Source organism: Macaca fascicularis, chromosome 4 (assembly GCF_037993035.2).
Source record: "Macaca fascicularis isolate 582-1 chromosome 4, T2T-MFA8v1.1".
Lineage (NCBI taxonomy): Eukaryota > Metazoa > Chordata > Mammalia > Primates > Cercopithecidae > Macaca > Macaca fascicularis.
Genome location: NC_088378.1, coordinates 123,710,677 through 123,731,433, shown reverse-complemented (window position 1 = coordinate 123,731,433; position 20,757 = coordinate 123,710,677). Strand labels below are relative to the sequence as shown.

At 38.8% G+C, this 20,757-nt stretch overlaps 1 protein-coding gene across 4 annotated transcripts in view; it reads right to left on the bottom strand.

Moving 5' to 3' along the window:
- Positions 1-531: 531 nt before the first annotated feature.
- The window catches only part of PTCHD4 (patched domain containing 4), a 207,602-nt gene continuing 187,376 nt past the window's right edge, over positions 532-20,757 (bottom strand). For all 4 annotated transcript variants that reach the window (XM_015449331.4, XM_074037837.1, XM_015449330.4 and 1 more), the window contains one exon: positions 532-3,050. In XM_015449331.4, coding sequence (XP_015304817.2) covers positions 1,417-3,050 — 1,634 coding nt within the window. In that variant the 3' untranslated portion in view covers positions 532-1,416. The remainder of the gene's footprint in view (positions 3,051-20,757) is intronic.

Below are 20,757 nucleotides of genomic sequence, written 5' to 3'. Positions count from 1 at the left end.
GCAGCGGTTACAATTAATATGCCACCCATGGAGAGCTGTGATCACCCTAGGAGGTGGGCCAACTGAGGAGCACTTTCCAGGTAACAAGAGCAACGCTATTGCAAGAAGCTACAAATGATACTGCAGTAGGTATAGTGACCACCACTGTAGTGATCATGGCCTGGGTTATGTTCCAAATACTAATGCAAGGAATTCACTAGAGTTTATAGGATTAGAATAGTTTCCTTACACTAAGAACCAGTAAATGGCGTGTGATGAGTGGGTATGGTCCATTTTATTCTATTTTGCTCTATGAGTTTCCTAGTTATGTCTCATTTCTCCTGTGTTAATTAACTATATTCCACAGCAGTTATTTTCCCTATTTAAAATAAGAACAGTGTAACTATGGAGTATCCCAACTCACATACACATACTTGTGCACCCTTAGACACATATATGGATAATCTGTGTAAGTGCTCATTTGCAGTTGGGTGAGCTCACTGAAAGCAGTCATATCAGCCTTCCAAACACAGTAAAAGCCAATGAAAATCCATATCAGCTATTTATTTCTAATATAAAACTGTAAACCTTGTCCATGTGGTTATTAATTCAAATGCCTTTTGTGGTTTTTTTTTTGCGAAGTCATCCAAAGCAAAAGTCTAGATGACTGCTGACATGATATGCATAATCTAATGAACTCACATCTCTGTTTATTTTCCTTATCTCACAGTTGAATGGCACTCTTACTGCTGAGACACTTGGGTTGATTTAGAATGGCTATTAATGAATCTATATATTTGGCTAAGGTTGATTTGACTTTCTAGGGAAAGGCCAGCCTATCTGCAAATGGACACCTCCCTCCACATAAACGTCAATGTACACTAAAGACAAGTCTAAGTATATGTATATATGGGATATATACATATATATGTACACATAAAATGGATTGGGAAGTCCTTTGGTTTAGACAGTATTAAATATGTACTTCCCAAGTGCATAGGTTTCCTTTGACCAACCTGTTCAAAAAACAAGCATGAAAAGTGCCATGGCACATTTCCTGTGTCTTTCCCCCTATTTGAAGGACACCTTTCCTTGCTTCTCCATCACTCCTAAGCATTTTATTTTTAAAAGCAGCTGGTTCTTTTGGCCTTCTATCTCAACACTCCATTGATTCATCCATTCCTTGGAAGATCTCTCAGATTACATCCAGAAACTTGTTTTTAGAGGAGAACAGGGTTGCAAATAACTTTTTCCTCTTTTTTTATTCCCTCTTCCCCCCTCAAGAAACAGACACCTTGAAGTGTCATGAATAATGCACTCTTGATCTGACTTGCCTTGTTACCCCTGGCCAGCCCAAGCAGCTGAGGTCTGAGCTTTACTTGCCCTGCATCATTGTGCAATACTGGAAAAGAAAAATAATCCATTGGTCTATACCCCTCAGACTGTGGTGACGTGATCTGGGTTCTCTTGAATTTCTATGCATTCAATTTCCTCTCTCTCCTTTCGCTTGGCACGTTTCTTTTTCTTGTGGTGCTTTTTGGAAGGGGGGAAAAACGTTAGGAACACAGGTAAAATAACAAAACAGTGCAGAAGTGTGCAACCCCCAGTGAGCAGCAAGCATTTGAACAGTGTGAAGGTCAGGTTCGAAGGCACAAATAGAAGGGGGACTAACCCAATAAGAAAAGAAGTAACATTTTGCAAAATGGCTGTCCCATGCTCTTGTAGGGAGCTTTTTATACATTGTGTTCGGGTGTGCTCAGTTGCTAGTACAAATGTGTAAAGCAGTGGTGCACAGTGGTCAATGGCGAAATTCAAGGTGTAGATAAGGCACAAGATAGAAATGCAATCCATGTCGACGTTCCATAATGTCATTAAGCCCAGAACGCCCAGCTCAATTGAGGTGACGCTAAGAATTAGCCAGAAGTTTCCCAGAGGGTGGATCACTAGGAAAAAAGTCAGGATTAACACCAGGAGTACACCAAAGCCTGCAATCAGAACAGGCACTGTGACAGACAAGCTGTAATGGTCCATGAAGACAAAGGAGGGGTTGAACACGATGAATCGGATGCTCTTTGAGAGGGATAGGGGCCTCAGCTTTTCCAACACTTCTATGACTTCTTTCTGCTTGTCTCTGCTAGTCCTGGCCACCAGATACAAGCGAGAAGCAATGATATTGCTTTCATCCCCTGCCTTGGAGAAGATGATATCATTTCGAAAATGCTGGAATTCTGGCTTTTTTAAAAATGCGCTTTGCAGGACACTAATGAAGTCACTTTTGTTATTGGCACTGATGTTGCTGACTTTCAGGAACTGGTAGTACTGCTCCACCCAGGACACAGCAGTGAATCCACTACAGAGTCTTCTTAGGTCCTCCTGGACGCTGCTGTTCCAGTACTCTAGGGGCTCATAGACATAGAATCCTATCACAGGGCTATAGTTGCTGAAATATTTCTGCTGAACCATGGCATAGGAAACACTTGGCGAATCACTGGCTAGTAGATTGATGATGTTGGCTCCGTCACTGATCTGTAAGCACCCCATGAAGGAGAAGGAGGCATAAATGAGATAGAGGATGACAACAAATGGCTTCACATATATATTGGTAATCCATTCATTATAATGTTCACGGAGAAAGTGTTGAATGAAGTGGTGCTGGTAGGGGTTCGTCTCATGATGGGACGTCTGTTGATGCCCATCACTCATCACTGTCTGGAACCACACAGGTTTGCGATCCAGGTATTCTGCAGAAGGGATCTTACAGCAAAAGATGCTGTGGTAGCGGTTTTGCTCTAGTTGGCCAGCAAAGACCAGACAGGAGCCAAAGAAGGAGAAAATGTAGAAGTAGTTCAACAGAATGGAGACACACATGTTTTGACAGAAGACCTTCACAGCCTCTATGTTTGTGAATGGGCTGGCACCCATGCCAAAAGTGATGAAGTACAGGGAGCTGGTCATGGTATAGGTGACCATCACATCAGAATAGGCATCTGCTATCCTGTCTTTGAAGGGCAAGTTCTCTTTGGTTCTCCGCCATCCAGACAGAAGCTCAAACACTCCTTTAGTTCCATGACCTAATGTTTTAAAAAAAGAAAATAATAATTATTTTTATTTCCTCCTATGGCTCAAGTGAATTCCTTATAGTTTATGTATGCTAAACGGCACTTTATACTCTAATCTTCAAAGGGCTGTGATCCTCCTATCAGGGCCTCAGAAGTTGAGTTATGGACAGGATACATTCGGTCCCTGTTTCACTTTAGCAAAGCCCAAATTTATTGATATTCTGGGAAAAATGAAACATGTACTGTCTGTTCTATTAATATGACAAATTGTAAATATAATGTTACATTATTACATGAGTTTTTCCCCTGAACACATATTGTCTTCCTAAATAGACAGTAAGTTGTCAAGGGCAGGGGCTGTTATCTGTGTGCCTTCAAATGACCCTTAACATCATGTCAAGTGCTTGGTTAGCTGATTCATTGACTGACAGTTCCTAACTTTTGTTTCAAGCTGATTTATATGCTGATTTAAAAGGATGTTAAACAATTAAAAATGGCTCTAAACTGATTTTATAATGTTGATAATCTCTTTGGTGGCCAAATGGCTTAGAAACCAATTTCCACAGACTTGATTAATTAGCTCTGGATGTGAGTAAAAAGAAAAGAAAAAAAAAATCTGCCACATCACGTAAAAGACAGGGCAAGACCTTCGGGGTGAAAATCTTAGCAAGCACTTCCTTTGGGCTACTCATAGAGCTCTGATTCACGTGAGATGGATGTTGACTAAATACTTCTGACTGCTTCATTAAAGTAAATGAAGAATGCTTGTTTTAAACCAATGTTTGCATATCTTTTGATAAGAGTAAGTAGGCAAAAGGCCTAGTCAACAAATATTACTTGAACACCCACTGTATACCAGACTCTAGTAGCTACTGAGCTGTAATTTTGAGGAATTTCACAGCTCTTAAGATGCTACCACTTTCTTACTAGCAAAAGAAGAAAGCAGCTGGGTAAATAAAGGTATTATACCATATCTGCAATTTTCCCTTTTTTCACTTCCCTGAATTGGACCTATCAAGGACCATCCACAATATGTCAATTGGTAGCTTTCTGAGTGAGTGGAAATCTTCATAGATCACTCTTGCCTTTGTGGGAATAGCAATACTACATAGGAACCTTTTCTGTGAATGGATACAAGCTGTGCTTGGGCTGTTCTCCAAGAAATCCATTAGACAAAGACATACCTGAAAGGCACAAAATGACTTAGTTTATGAAAACCTGGAACATGGATTTCTGTGTGGCACTTAGATATTGGAGTTAGGTGTTACAAATTTAATTTACTTAGTAGTGCTCTAATAAATATACGATAGCTAGGGTCTTACTGCAATCGCTCTGAATTTGCACTGCCGATAGCTTTTGCTAACTGACCTATGTAATTCTTCTCTTTCTTTTATTTGAGACTACAATTACATCCTTAAAAATATTATTTCCCAGCCTAGCTTTCAACTAGAGGTGGTTCACGTGACATAGTTCTGGACAATGCAATGTAACTGAAAGTTATCTAAGGATACTTGTTAGAAAACCAGAGGACACTTTGTTTGAAATAGTATAATGAAGCCACTAGTAAGAGTTCTTGTCTGCCTCCTTTTGGAATTCTCTTTTAAGAAAACCAAATCTCCATTTGGCTAAGCCATTGTAGGTAAGGCTGTTACTTGCAGCTGAATCCATTCCTAACCAACAACGTTTCATAGGTCAGCTAACATTTACCAAAAACCTCTTTTAAGATGATCTAAGAATTCTTGCTTCATAGCTGTAGTATTTACAGACTTAAGTGTATTTAATGCAAATGTTTGATTTTTAAAGACACATTGGCCAAACTTTTGGTAGTTTTTATTAATTATTAATAGTTACTAAAGGAAGCTAGGCATTGGAATTCTTTTTACCTCAAATGTAAAGCCTATTTATTCTTCAGAGCTGTCTCTTATGGGTCTCCAATCAGGAAAGATAAGTTTATCATAGCAAGTAGAAAGGTTCGTGTAAACTGCATTTAGGTAAAAGGCATTTATTTTTTCCATTTGGAGGTAATGAACTGTTCCTTCTTGTATTTTATGAGCTCAACATATGTGTATTAAATTTAGTCTAATGATTCTTAACAATGTTAATTGTTCATTCCTATCTTCGGCAAAACTCCTTGAAGAGACAGAATACAGTACTTGCTCTATTATTCTCTTGACTAAAACACAATGTTAGAATAAGGGTTAAGGTAATTAAAATAATTATTTAATGAGAGCACCTCTCCTCAGAAATGAGGACTCCTGCTATCTTTGTAGTCACAAGGTGGGGAAAGGCTACATAGAGCTACAGCTAAATTTGGCTGCCTTTGATAGTGGTCATTTTTATGGAACATTAGGTACATTATGTAGGCCAGATTTTTGCTTTATGTAGTACAAAGGCCTACAGGTGTAGGAAGATGATACTAAACCATATTAGATTAGGTAATCACTTTAAATGTGGTCGAGACTGAAAATACAATTTCCAAACTTTCTTTGGAGATGTTATGTTTCATTCTACTCGTATGTTTTGATATTTTATAGAATTGTATAGGATTTTCCTACTGATATTCACTCATTGGACTGTCACAATAATCTGCCCATTTACTAGCAGTTCAAATTTATTGCCTGCTCCAGCCAAGGTAATTGTCTTTCACTGCCCTGTGTGCATGTTCCTGATTAGTCTTATCTTCTTAGCTTCGTTTATGATATTTTCTGTCCCTTAAAATACTTTCCTCAATTCTGGTCATATTAAAATTCTATTCATTGGTCTGTTAAGGATCAGTTCATTTCTCCTCTTTGCTGTAAATCCATTTCTAATGATTCCAGTCAGATATATATATATATATATATATTCCTTAAATTTTTATTGCACTAATTAGTCACTCCTTTTGGCCCTCAACCATGTGCTGTTTTGCTCTGGAATTAAATGGTTTTCTCAAGATATGTTCTATCTCTTGGTTGGATTGCAAATTCTTCATGGCTAGAGAATGCATTTTATCTTACTTTTATACTCTGCAGGACATCTGGTAAAGTGATAGATGCCCCAAAGATGACCATTAACTTCTTATTGAATTAAATAAACTGTAATTCTTGATTCTAGATGGGTCCAAAAATGAACATTTTTATTACTTATTCTAAAATTTATTATACATCTTTATACCTATATAAATATCGACCATATCCAGAAGAGTTATACACTATTTACTTTCATTCAATCCAATATATATTTATTTAGAGTTTGTTATATAAGAACTTTTGCTAGCAGATATATAAGATATAAAGGTAAACAAGAAACACAATCTTTCCAACAACTGTCTGTCCAGGAAGTCATTTTCACTTAATTCTGAGACCAATATTATAGTTTCTAATGCAACTGCTTTTAAAATAGGGATATATGCCTAAAAAATTATATTGGCACTTGTAACAAAGCCATCAATACTTCCCTAAAAATAAAGAAACAAGAGCATGAGTTAAGAAGATAATATGTCAGAGTGATTTTTTCTTTTTGTAGATATTACTTCTATTGTCATATAATGAGAAAATATACTGTTGTGAAAACAGCTTATTTATTTTAAGCTCTTGCTAATGCATATAGAATGTCTATATTTATTAAAATGGTAGATATTGTTAGGATTTTAGATTTAAAAATAAGCTTAATTAATATGAAATAACTGTGTATAGTATCAATGGAATTAGTTGTATAGAGAGATAAAAGTTTAATAAAAGTTTCATTTCTTTAATCCAGGTTTCCCAACCTGGCACTATTGACTCTTTGGACTGGAAAATTCTTTGTTGTCGGGGACTGTCACAAACTTTGGAGGATGTTTAGCACCATTCCACTACCTACTAGATGCCAGTTGCACACCCCACAGTTGCAACAACCAAACATTTCTTCAGACATTGTCAAATGCTGTCTGTGAGGCAAATTTGGCCTCAGTTGAAAATTACTAGTTTAGTCAAAAGAGAAAAGAAATAGTATACTCACTCACACACACACATACTTAATTATCTGTTTCTGATTATAAAATCAGGACACATTTCCAAGGAAAATTTGGGAAAGATGAAAAATAGTGGTGAAACAAATTATTCCATAATCCCACGACACAGAAAACTGCTGTTAACAACTTCAAGTATTTATTCCAGTCATTTGTTTATTATCTTCCAGGCTTATGTATGTTTGTGTGTGTGTGTATGTATATATTTATCTATATATTGTATCTCTCTAGCCATCTATTCAGATAGGTAACTACCTATATAACTCATTCAAAGAACTGGATTGCTACCAACCAAAAAGTGGGATTTAGGATTACTCTTGCCACTCTGTCCAGAGGTCAGTCAACCATGGAGTGTCTGTTTTCCAATCTCTGCAGTGTTTTCTGTCTTGGTTTCTTACTTTTCACTTTGGTTTCCATTCTGAGGCTGGAACCGTTTTTTGAGCATCTGCTCTCTTGAAAGAAGTCCCAACTTTCTCTGTAGCTTTTTCAAATAGTATTTTACTCCCTGAAGTTCCACCCTTACTCAGAGAGTCATCCACCAATTCAAGTCATCCACCTCAAACTGATACACCAGTGTCCACTCCAAAGACACTGGTGGCCCACCAATTCAGGTGATGCATGGATCACATATAAATGTGACGTGCCCCTCTGAATGATGATTAGAACTACATTATATTATTTCCCAGTACCCAGTCCTAACTGTTCTTTGCGTCTGTATCATTTTCCCACCAAAATCTTTCATTCTCACCTGAGGCCACTGCTTGTTTTAAGAACAACTCCATTCAAGTTCTGGACTCGTTTTACATGCAGTTAGCTAATACACAAAGAGGAATTTTGTTCTTACTAAGTAGGGCTGTATGCCGTGTACTGTGAAAATGCAGCTGATTCTTTCTGAGGGATCAGGGAAAGCTTCAAAAGGTTTAGGCAGAGGATGATGTTAATGACAGTCTAGGCTGATGGGATAACATGAATAGAGACAGAAACCCCTGTGAACTACGAAGAGGTAGTTGTGTATTTAAAGTTTATAATTGCTTTTTTTTCCCCTCAGTAGAGATTAGCTCGCTGGTATACAGAGCTGGTATACTATTGTCCAAAGTACATTTTTAACTTAATGTTCCAAAATCTGACTGCCACACTTGGGTCATGATTTCCCTAAATTACATTAGTACATATTTGCACACTGTATTAGAATAATATAATAAGTAACTCACTCGGGACATTATTAGATGACTAATATTTCCTTTGGCACAGTTTTTTGAAATAAAAGAGAGAGAATTCCTAAGGGTAAAAAAGAGTTTGACAGAGGAAAAACTGGGAGAAAAATTCAAGAAGGGAGATGAATAGAAATAATAGGGGTGTGTGTGTGTGTGTGTGTGTGTGTGTGTGTGTGTGTTTTGAGTGCTCCACAAGTCTGATGGGATGCTGATGGGGAGACCTCTTTCCAAATGAAAGCCATTGGAAGCATTGTGTAACAATAAGGAAAACATATATGGCAGCTTGCTAACATATCCCCATTTAACAATGATTTGGTAAGTTCTGCTATTTGCAATTGAGCCATATGAAAAGGATAAAGATCATGAAAGTTCTTCATGGTCATGGTAGTGCAGGTCTGCCAGAGTGAATATTTAAATGTTTTAAATTAAAAAAAATTATTGTTACCAAACAAAACTGATATCAGTCTTCATTGAGGTGGGGAGCACTCAGAACTGGTTATAATTCCGTTTGAACCTCTAGTGATCATTCTCCAACAAATAAAGATGACTTCTAAAGTTAGATGGATCTTCTCTGAGAACCAGCTCCAGCCTACCTGTAAGAACATTTTTCCAAACTCCTACTCTTCTAATGTGAGCTTCCATATTGTAATTGCATCTAATGTTGCTGTAGGAAAACTCTCTGGTGACTCTTTAGTTAGGTCTAAAGAGAAGTTTTTCTTTTTTCTTTTTTTTTTTTTTTTGAGACAGAGTCTGACTCTTTTATTCAGGCCATAGCGCAGTGGCAAGATTTCAGCTCCCTGCAACCTCTGCCTCCCGGGTTCAAGCAATTCTCCTGCCTCAGCCTCCTGAGTAACTGAGATTATGGCACCCGCCCTCACACCTGGCTGATTTTTGTATTTTCAGTAGAGATGGGTTTCGCCACATTGGCCAGGCTGGTCTCAAACTCCCGACCTCAAGTAATCCACCGCCTTGGCCTCCCAAAGTGCTGGGATTATAGGCGCGAGCCATGGTGCTGGCAAGTTTTTTTTTCCAGAGCAATGTTGTTCTACAAATCCAATATAATTTTTACAGTTGCTATTTTAATCCTACACTCAACCTCTCCAAAACCTGCAATTCCAAAGAAAATACTTTTAACAAGGATCAAATTCAATTGAAACTAGTTGTAACTGACTCAATTAATGCTCTCTACTGAGTTTTTCTTTGCTACACTGCTTTAATAAGCATGATCTGTGGTTTCTAGTTTATTTTAGTCAGCAGAATTAGAATTCTCTACATTTGCCTTCCGAAGACATACTAGTGGATATCCCTTTTCACTTGAACATGTTAATCACGATGTGAAAACTTGACACCGATATCAGAGACGTAAGAAATAGAGGTTAAAAAAAATACTCCTTTTTATGACCTGTTCCAAAGAAATCTTACTACTTTCCCTTAGCAGTTATTTCTGCATTTGGTTAGCTACATTTTCAATAATTGTGTTTGTGAAAATCACCCCTGATTATGACATCCCAGCACCAACTAAATGAATGAATAATGAATGAAAAAATAAAATCACAGTCAACTGAAAACTCAGTCCAGCAAAGCGGCTGAAAAAAAGTCTGGATAATGCATCAGTATTTTAAGTTATTGTTCACGTCTTTGGCATTATGTGGGATAATTTATCCATTGTTCCTTCTCTTTAGTTGGCTGATTCCTACTTAGCATGATCTCAAGCATAAGCTCACCACTCGAACATGTGTCATCTCTAACACTTTCCGCTTGCCCTGTTCACCCCCATTCCACCAGCTTGGACGTCTCTCCTCTGTATTCCAACCCAAATCACAATACTTACTATACACTAGACTGAGATTGCCCATTGGTGGGCCCATCTTTTATCCAGTCCAGAAACTCCTCACTGGCCAGGTTAGGCACTTGCCTTTTTCACTTTTGTATATTAATTATTGGCTTATGGTAAACCCTCAATAAATGTTTTTAAAACTGAATTGGCCATGATCTACATGTAGGAATTTTAAAGATATTTGAAAACATTCTTCTTGTAATAGTTACTGTAATGATACTAGCTTAACAATAATAGGTATAATTGATATAAATACATTAATTTATATTTATTGTATTTTATGAAATTTACTCTGTATATTAATATAATTATATATTTTATATAACTTGTTTATAAAATTTATTGAGTAATTAAATATACATTATAACTTTAATAATAATAAATGTTACTATTTATCATTAGTTCTTACAATAATTATTATTAACAGCCCTATATTCGGCAATGGGTTTTGTGAAATAGATATTATTTGCCTCATTTTACTGAGAAGGAAACTTGCTGAGTGTCACCCAATGATTCTGAATTTTTCTCCCATTTCCTCCTCTGTTCCGTTCACGTTGGTAGAGGTGGCAATAGATGTCAATTATGCCTAATTGGGAAATTAGCATATTATTCATTAATTTGACTGGTTCAGGACTATGGATGTCTAACAGAGAATGGAATATGAAATGAAATTACTTGATCTATGTTGTTCTTTGACAGGGTAGAAATGGGTTCATAAGAAATTTGCCTAAAAGATGATGAACTCTTTAGATATTTTCTCATCCCCATAATGTCTAGGTCTTGAGGTGATGATCAATGTGTATTTGTATACTGACTGCTTCTAATTTAGTATCATCTAAAGTAAATAGATGATTATCAAGCCCCAAAGGTTGCTCAATTCAGACAATGGCCAAAGCGTCTACCTCTTGGTTCTTTTATAGCCCACAAAGGGTAGAGGGTGTTCAACAGGAATTCTCTAAGTTGCTACTGTCAGGGATACGTATGATGGTTTTACCTGGAAACCTTTGATAATGTTTTTCAATGAGGGAGGGCCTCGCTTCATCTTGTCCTTAAGCAGGAAGTGACTTCTCTTGAAATATTCCCATCCCAGTACAGAATAGGTCAGAGTAAAGAACAGAGAGTAGAGCCGGGCACGGTGGCTCATGCCTGTAATCCCAGTACTTTGGGGGGCCAAGGCAGGCAGATCATAAGGTCAGGAGATCAAGACCATCCTGGCTAACACGGTGAAACCCTGTCTCTACTAAAAATACAAAAAATTAGCCAGGCGTGGTGGTGGGCGCCTGTAGTCCCAGCTACTTGGGAGGCTAAGGCAGGAGAATGGAGTGAACCAGGGAGGCAAAGCTTGCAGTGAGCCGAGACTGCTCATATATATATATATATGAGAAGAGAGAGAAAAAGAGAGAAGAGAAATGGCAATAGAGATGGGAGATGGGGATGTCCTAAAACTTGTTGACAATTGCAGTCAAGATTTTCATACTCAAAGTGGGCAAAACTTGGTAATTAACATTATTTGATATTGTAGCTGGTAGCACATTCCCCCAGAACAGACTGCTTGAGTTTAAATCCCATATCTCCTACTTCCTAGATCTGTGACCTCGGGCAGTTTTTGTAAGCCTCCATGTATCTGTTTCCTCATCTGTAAGAAAGGGTGATGGTGAGATGTACTTCATGGGATTGTTAGGCATTTTAGATAAGTTAGTACATGTGCTTGGAACACAGTAAGTGCTACATTGAATGGAAAACCACAGTGCTGGCAACTGCAGGACAATTGCCATGGAGAACGTTCCAAATTGTTGGACTTGGAATGCCAGCTTCTGAATGCAGCTTGGTTACTGATGTCTTTACTGCCCCAGCTAAGTTGGCTTTTTGGGGGGAGATTCCCGGAGCTCTCTTTTCAGCTTTCCTTGCTGCAGGGCCTTGGTGCTGCCAAAAGATGAAGCACCACTGCGGAGCCAGCCCACACAGGATGGCTTACTTTCCTGCTCTCTCCCCTTCCCTGCTAAACAGCCACTATCAGGAAGTTTTTAATTTTCTTCTCTGTACCTTCCATGCTTTTCAAGTTTTAGAAAATGAATATACGGGGCCAGGTGCAGTGACTCACACCTGTAACCCCAGCATTTTGGGAGGCTGAGGCTGGTGAATCACTTGAGGTCAGGAGTTTGAGACCAGCCTGGCCAACATGGTGAGATCTTGTCTCTACTGAAAAAAAAAAAAAAGTACAAAAAATTAACTGGGTGTGGTTGTGCATGCCTGTAATCCCAGCTACTTGGGAGGCTGAAGTGGGAGGATTGCTTGAACCTGGGAGGTGGAGGTTGCAGTGAGTTGAGATCATGCCACTGCACTCCAGCCTGGGTGACAACAGAGTGAGACTCTATCTCAAAAAAAAAAAAAAAAAAAAAAAAAGATTGAGGAAGGAAATGCAGCTTCTGTCTCCAAAAAAAAAAAAAAAAAAAAAAAGGTTGAGGAAGGAAACGCAGCCTCTGAGGGCTGGGTGCTGTCAAGCAGGCCATGGTGCCGCCAGGAGTTGTTCTGGCTTTCCCAGCTGTGTTGAGTGTCATCTTCTCAACCACAGACAACCTCACAAAACAGCATCAGACAAGGCCATTCTATGACTGGGATGAACTGAGACAAAACAAGACCCCTCCATGATCAGAACCAAGCCTGAACAAAACACAAACATTGTCCAAAACATAAAATGGACCAAATCTCTTCCTGTCAAAAGTGATAGTAGTAATTGCCACTTCTTTACCAATCACGGCTTATGCTTACTCTAGTATTCTCTCCATCTAGGTATAATCATTACTAAGATAACTATTATTAAGATAACCAGTCACAGAACTACCCTCTCTTCTTAACAGTAAACAACCATGCTCCCTTGAATTCTCTTCCAAATCATCTAACATTTGCAACAATCATATAAGTCCATTTTAATACCTTCTTCCTAAAATACTCCATGGTCCCTGATGGTGTGGGTTTTTCCTCATTGTAATTAGTCAATACACCTAAATATGTTCAATGATAGTGGTAGTCTTGGTGGTCTGGCTGGAGGATGCTGGTATTTTATAACAAATATTTTTGGAAAATAAAATGCACTAAAACTTTTGTTATCATTGCTGATTTATAAGTACGTCTCATTTGAATATAGGAGTTATAACAGGAACATTGGGTGAGAATTAAGCCCAGAAAGATTTGAATATCCAAACCATGCCACCACTTAAAAGGGGTGGCTTCCTGGTAATATGTTAGTTGTGTTACCACTGAAAAGAGAATGCCAGTTGGGCATATGAGAAGTGGGAAGATATTCTAAGAAGATGATAACATGAATATTAACATAGGAGAAGGGAGGAGGAGCCATGTGGAACTAAAAATTCATTGCTTTAGGCAGAGAAGAGCAATTAATGGAATAATCTGGAGTGGGGTTGAAAATCTTACAACTGTCAGGAGGAAGGAATTGGTAGTTTATAAACTAAATACAAGCATACACTTTAAAAAATTAAGACCTAGAATAAAAAAGAAAATAATAAATATAAGAACTTGCAGAAATAACAATTGTGACAATCTTAGCATTTCTTGAACTACACACATTTAAGGAATAAAAGTTAATTCTTTCATTTGAAGGACATTTCCTGAATGCGCCCAGTAAGATACGGTAAAATGTCATCACTTTGAAGTTTAATAACTTCTTTTTGTCCCATTTGAAAACCATATCACATCCATATGCCCGAATTTAACAGTTCATTAATTGTAAGCTCTGGAAATATTTTATCCTATAAAGAGTAAAATGGATGCTGACTTAGGATTTTTACGATATCAAGAGCTGGAGAATGTTTTTAAAATGTCTGATTCAGTCATTAGGATGTATTTATGAAATGGAAGGAATCTGACTTTGCAAACTTAGATTATGCACAGTTTTGATTTCTACTAAATATGATTCAAGAGAAAAATCTTCCAAGTTGTAGCACAGATGTTTGATAAAAGCATAATGCTTCAGAGGACAAGTTTTTTACGAGCATCCCTGAATGTTTTGTGGCCTTTCTTACTAATGAAGATGAAATAAAAACATTCCACAGCTGATTTTTTTTCTGAACAGAATACCCTGAAGCCAATGGAAAACCAATTAAACCAAAAGTATGATTCTGATCATTAGAAGAACCATTAAATTAATCAACCAGAACTTCCTTTTTGATTTAACTCTGATTGGTTGATTAACTCTACCAAAGATCTTTTTTTTTTTTTTGAGATGGAGTCTTGCTCATCGCCCAGGCTGGAGTGCAATGGCGCGATCTCGGCTCACTGCAAGCTCCGCCTCCCGGGTTCACACCATTCTCCTGTCTCAACCTCCCAAGTAGCTGGGACTACAGGCGCCCGCCACTACGCCCGGCTAGCTTTTTGGGGTTTTTTTTTTTTTTGTATTTTTAGCAGAGACGAGATTTCACCGTGTTAGGCAGGATGGTCTCGATCTCCTGACCTCGTGATCCACCCGCCTCGGCCTCCCAAAGTGCTGGGATTACAGGCATGAGCCACCGTGCCCGGCCCTTTTTTTTTTTTTTGGAAATGGAGTCTCCCTCTGTCACCAGGCTGGAGTGCAATGGTGCAATCTTGGCTCACTGCAACCTCCGCCTCCCGGGTTCAAGTGATTTTCCTGCCTCAGTCTCCCAAGTAGCTGGGACTAGAGGCGCGTGCTGTCACGCCCAGCTAATTTTTGTATTTTTAGTAGAGACAGTGTTTCACCATGTTGGGCAGGATGGTTTCTATCTCTTGACCTTATGATCCGCCCACCTCAGCCTCCCAAAGTACTGGGATTACAGGCGTGAGCCACCATGGCCAGGCTATTAGAGATCTTTCTAAAATGCATTAGACTTTTGTACCTCTTCTGTATCGAGTCCTGACAAAATGAAAAAGAAAAGGTTGTATGTGTAGCAATGAAAAAAATGCACTGTGGAGTCAGGCATTTTGTTCCCAGTTCTGGCTCCATATATTGAATAATATATTTTGGAGTCATCATTCTCTCATGCATTAATAATCAAGAGGCAATGTGGTATATGGGTCAAGGCATCAGGCTATGTGTGTTTAAATTTCTTCTCTATTATCTATTAGATGGGCAAATGAACTACTCCATGGCTCGATTTGCTAACCTGCAAAATGGAGAGAATAACAGTGTCTGCTTCAAAGACTTGCTGTGTTAAAGGAAACACACATACATGAGTCCCTTAGTCCAAATATCTGGTACACAATTACTGTGCTCCCTTCCATGTTAACTATTAGTGAGTAATATTATATAGTTGTAGCAGCATAGGGATTTAAATTGAATGTGTATCAGGCCTAGAGCAGAGTTTTAAAGTTTTCTTCTCTGATTATTTTGAAATTTGCCTTTTTTGTCCTTAGAAGTTAATTGTGGAAAAATGCTCGTTAACAAAGGGTTTAGTTAACTGGATTAAACCAATTGAGGCATTCCTTATATGTATGTTCTTATTCAGAATAAGCTAATAGAGTTGGTTTCATTTAGCAGGGAGAAGCTGAAAGAGAGCTTTCTTGTCTCTAATTTATTCTGCAAATAACAGCAAACCAGTCACACTCAGGAGGAGAACACAGTCGAGCTGCTGGGCAGCCAGCTGAGTTCTATCAGCCCATGGGGCAGGAAGACCTTGGCCAGAGGACTCTCTCAGAAGTGACAGGAGCAGGAGTCAATTGAACTTATTCCTGATGAGTACAGTCCAGGCTTCCTTTCAAATGGAAAAGGCCATCGTTTGCTGCAGTCAGTTCCCTTTCAGCAGTCCACAGCTTAGCCTTGGCCTCATTACAACATAAATTTATAAACAGAAGTTCTTTCAAAAAATATTTGGTGTTAATTCTTGAAGTCAGGGAATTGAGGATAGGGCGTGGGGAAGATAGCAGCATGGCAGAGAGGTCTGGAGCACCAGTTCTGGTTTTTATGCATGGTTCAGTCCCCATCTGCATTACTTCCCAACTAGATACCCTTCAACAAGAAACTGCTCCATGTAGTCTTCCTCATATGCAGGACAAAGAATGCAAACTCCTATCTGACTGTGTTGCTGAGAGTAGTAAATGAGATAATCTGTATAAAGTGCCCTTAGCACTTACTAAACATTCAATAAATGTTAGCTATCATTTTTATTTATGGATGAACATTAATTTGAGATCTTAGCTATATACTCGCAGTATATCAAAATACACTTCTAAGATTCTTTCTTGAAGTTATCAATAGAAATGAAGTCAATCATGATAACATGCCAGAATATTTATTGCTCTCTTGTGATAAATTTTATTCTTTCTTTCCATCTTGATAATGTCCATGGACTTTGTCCTGCTCATTTGCATTAGGCAAAGATTCATCAAGAAACAATACTAAAGGCTGGGTGTGGTGGCTCATGCCTGTAATCGCAGCACTTTGGGACGCTGAGGCGGGTAGATAATCTGAGGTCAGGAGTTCAAGACCAGCCTGGCCAACATGGTGAAACCTCGTCTCCACCCAAAATACAAAAAAATTAGCTGGGCGTGGTGGTGCATGCCTGTAATCCCAGCTACTGGGGGAGGCTGAGGCAGGGGAATCACTTGAACCTGTGAGATGGAGGTTGCAGTGAGCTGAGATTGTGCCACTGTACTACAGCCTTGGCGACAGAGTGAGACTCTGTCTCAAAAAAGAAAAAAAAAAGAAACAATAATAAGAAACAGTCAAATGAAGACCCACCCAGACAGCTATGATTATAAAATAGCTAACTGGACCTTAGGGAAAGATAAGCTTGGCCACGTGACTACCAGAAAGTTTAGACAAATGATCTGAAGGCTTCTAAAACTATAAAAAACTCTAGGGTTTTTCCAGTAGTTACAGAGCAAAACAAAACAGGTCCACATCGTTTCTTTTCAGATCATATTCACTTATAATTAACTGACAACAACCTAGGGTTTAGAAATGTTAAATAAAGAGCCGATAAAAGCATGTTAGCAGCTTGTAAACTTTCTCTTTGATACTCCTTGAGATTTCTCAAGAGGTAGATTATTCAACATTGACATGGAAACTTCAATAAGATAGCCTGCCTTTCAAAGAAATCAAACAACAAATCAGCAGATACTAATTAAGCACCTACCATATGCAAGTCATGGTGCTACCTGAGAGAACATTCAACTTTTTCCCTAACATATGTATCCTCCTTCCACGTGCCCAACAAGTACATAAGCTGCACAGGTATTTTCTAGAATTTGGAAAGTTCTTCCATATTTAGAATTGGAATTCGTTACCTTGAAATTTCCAAAATTTGCTCCCAGTTGTATCCTTGTATGCCAAATATTTTGCCACATACCCATACTTCAGATACTGGAGATAGTAGCATGGTATGTTCCGTCTACTCCTGGTCAATCGTCTCATTACTTTAACTTTTACTCAGATGCCATCTGCATAGGATTCCACTTGGAGTGTCATATAGCAGTGAAAGTGCCTTGAAACCAAAGCCTGTGTCTTTCATTTGCCCTTCAGTACCTAGCAGTGTCATGGGGATAATGGGTACTAAATAAATATTTTTGAATCTAGTGCTAAGATGCTTTGTAGATAAACTTGCTAAGCTCAAAAGCAGACTGAGGTTTTGGGGAGTAGCAGATGATAACTTTGTGATCATCTCTTAACTACAGTTAAGGAAGATGGCAGAGAGATGAACATTTACATGCTGTGAATTGTTACACGTCTTTCATCTTCTGTACTGTAGTGGGTAGTGACGCTCTCTTCTAATGCGATGATTGAGATGATTTCTGCGACAGATGTGGTCCAGTCAGTACTGCACAAATTCTGTCTTCACCAACAGTGGAGATCCTCAAAGGAAAGAAACCCGTTTCTCTCTTATGAGGCAGAATATCCTAATAATACTTTTTGGATAAGTTTACCAAGTCTATGAATGAACTAATAAATGCTTTAAAAAATAGGTTTTCGATCCCGGCTAACACGGTGAAACCCCGTCTCTACTAAAAAATACAAAAAAATAGCCGGGCGAGGTGGCGGGCGCCTGTAGTCCCAGCTACTCGGGAGGCTGAGGCAGGAGAATGGCGTAAACCCGGGAGGCGGAGCTTGCAGTGAGCTGAGATCCGGCCACTGCACTCCAGCCTGGGTGACAGAGCAAGACTCCGTCGCAAAAAAAAAAAAAAAAAAAAATAGGTTTTCTCCAGATCACTGTTTTCCATGAAGAAGCGTTAGTTTGATTTGTTAGTGGAGTTGCCTGCCACTTTAATGCTAAGAAAAGATGTTACTACATGGAAGTGTATAAGTGAAAATTATTTCCATATTCAATTTTAGGAGTTAATCTTCCATGAAAATGTAAATACTCCTGGGAAGACTCATTTTACAAGCACAGTAGTTTTTTATTTCTTTGGGTGAATGAGTTTTTCATATTCTTTCCTAAGGTATTGATAAAGTAGGCTAGGTACAAAGGAAGAACCCACTAAACGGGGAGATGTACACAAAGGGATCCTGTGGAACACCGCTGTATCTGAATCCCATTAACTCCCTGTGAGGCAGGCATATTACGCTCTCCTCTCATTTAATGGTTAAGAAATGGAGGCTCGGAAGAATCAGAGACATGCAAATGTACAGAGTTCTTTTGGTAGACAACCAAAACCCATTTCATCAGACTCTTACTCCAGTGTAAGGAGACTGATCTCCTTGAGGATCAGTCTTGAGGGCAATGACTGTGTCTTGCCATCATTCCTGTATCATCTTTTCTTACGTCAGTACTTGGCACTCAGTAAATATAAATTTTTTTGTAAAATTGAGGAATGAATGTGTGCCTCTGAGCTCCCATGTTTTCTGGTGTTCGAGAATTTTTAGATCAAGATGATTGTTCTCTAATTCCTGTGTTTCCACGAAAAGGGTACCCCCTACTCCACTTTCATTTGGGGAGTGCTAAAGAGTACATTTCTACTCCTTCTTTTCACTCTTTAACTATTCTTCTCCAAGCACTGGGAACTGCTGATCTGATGATGAGAGTCTGATAACCCCTTGCCACAATTTATCAATAGGTTGGCTGCTATTCCTCTAAAACAGTAAGTAAGTGGAATCTCATTTCTGTCTCCTGCACTACTTGCATAACAGACAAGTAAGAAGTGCCAAGGCTTGCTCTCAGCTTTCTCATTCCATGCGTGAGGCAGTCCTGGCCCTATGTTGTAAAACGATGCCAGTCACCCGTCTCTTAACATTGGTCTCTGGCATTCTGTTTCCAACAGCAACTGAATTTATGAGGCAAACCACAGTCCTCCATGTACTTGGCTGCTAAGTAATTCCTGGGGAGGGAGATGCCATTAAGACCTAATTCTCCCTTCAGGTGAGGGAAGAAAATCTGGATTTTGGATTTGTTAGGTGGAGATTCCTACATTGGCTTCTGGTCCCAAATAAGGTCTCGATTCCAGCTTTTCCAAAGACTCTGGGAAACACTGTGCTTTTATTTATAAGGACTACAGCTTTACTCTTATTTAGCTTCTTTGGTGTATTCTCTACTACAAAAAGCCCAGCAAGGAGGATAGTTGATTGATTGAGATGATAGATTGCCACACAATATTTATGCGATGACTAGTGAGAGTACATCTCTAACTTAATAGACATGCCATAAATATACCACATTGAAGCTGCAGTTTTTTATTCTATATCTGTTATCATTTCATCCTTTCTTTTCTTTTTTTTTTTTTGAGACAGAGTCTCGCTCTGTTGCCCAGGCACTCTGCACCCTCTGCCTCTTGGGTTCAAGCGATTCTCCTGCCTCACCCGCTTGAGTAGCTGGGACTACAGGTGCCTGCCACCACGCCTGGCTAATTTTTTGTATTTTTAGTAGAGATAGGGTTTCACTGTGTTAGCCAGGATGGTCTCGATCTCCTGACCTCATAATCTGCCTGCCTCGGCCTCTCAAAGTGCTGGGATTACAGGCGTGAGTCACTGCACCCAGCCATCATTTCATCCTTTCAAAACATCATTCTATATTTTAAAAACTGCATTTTAAACTATCATAATCCCATATCTAAAATTTTAGGTAACCTCCAGAGACTTCTGGTGTAATATTAATTTTTAAATTTCTGCATAAAAAGCACCTCTCCCATTTTTAGACCTGATCCTGTGCTTCTCAGTGATTTCCCCTACACAGTAATTACTCAAAACTATAAAACATATACTGTGTTTAGGAACTTTACTCATTGAACAAGAATGAAAGCATGGGGCCAGCAAAAGACAATCTTATGAGTAATGCTGGAAATTCAGCAACAATTTAATGTTTACATGCTACCACTCACATTTTTTCAAGGATTCTTGTAAATAAAGTAAACACAAAGACCTGAGCTAAGCAGCAATGAATTGATCAGTTTGCTTGTGGTAAAACTAGATAGAAGTATACTTCTATCCCCCAACCTGATGTAGATGACTAGTATTTAAAATCAAAGTCACTTCAGAGAGAGATGCATCCCTTGCAAGAGGAGAGAGGTCATGCCACCAGTGAGAAAATGAAGAGGTGTAAGAACAAAGGAAAGAGAGAGAAGGGGAAAGAAAAAAAGAGAGAGGAGGAAAAGAAGCAAGTGTCCTTCCTTTTTAAGTCCCCGCTGGTTTTGGGGACATTGAGTGTCAGATTCTCTCTGTTTCTCCAATGAAAGGGGTCATGCTCTCCCTGGAGAAAATTCCAGTGATTGGTTTTCATGAAG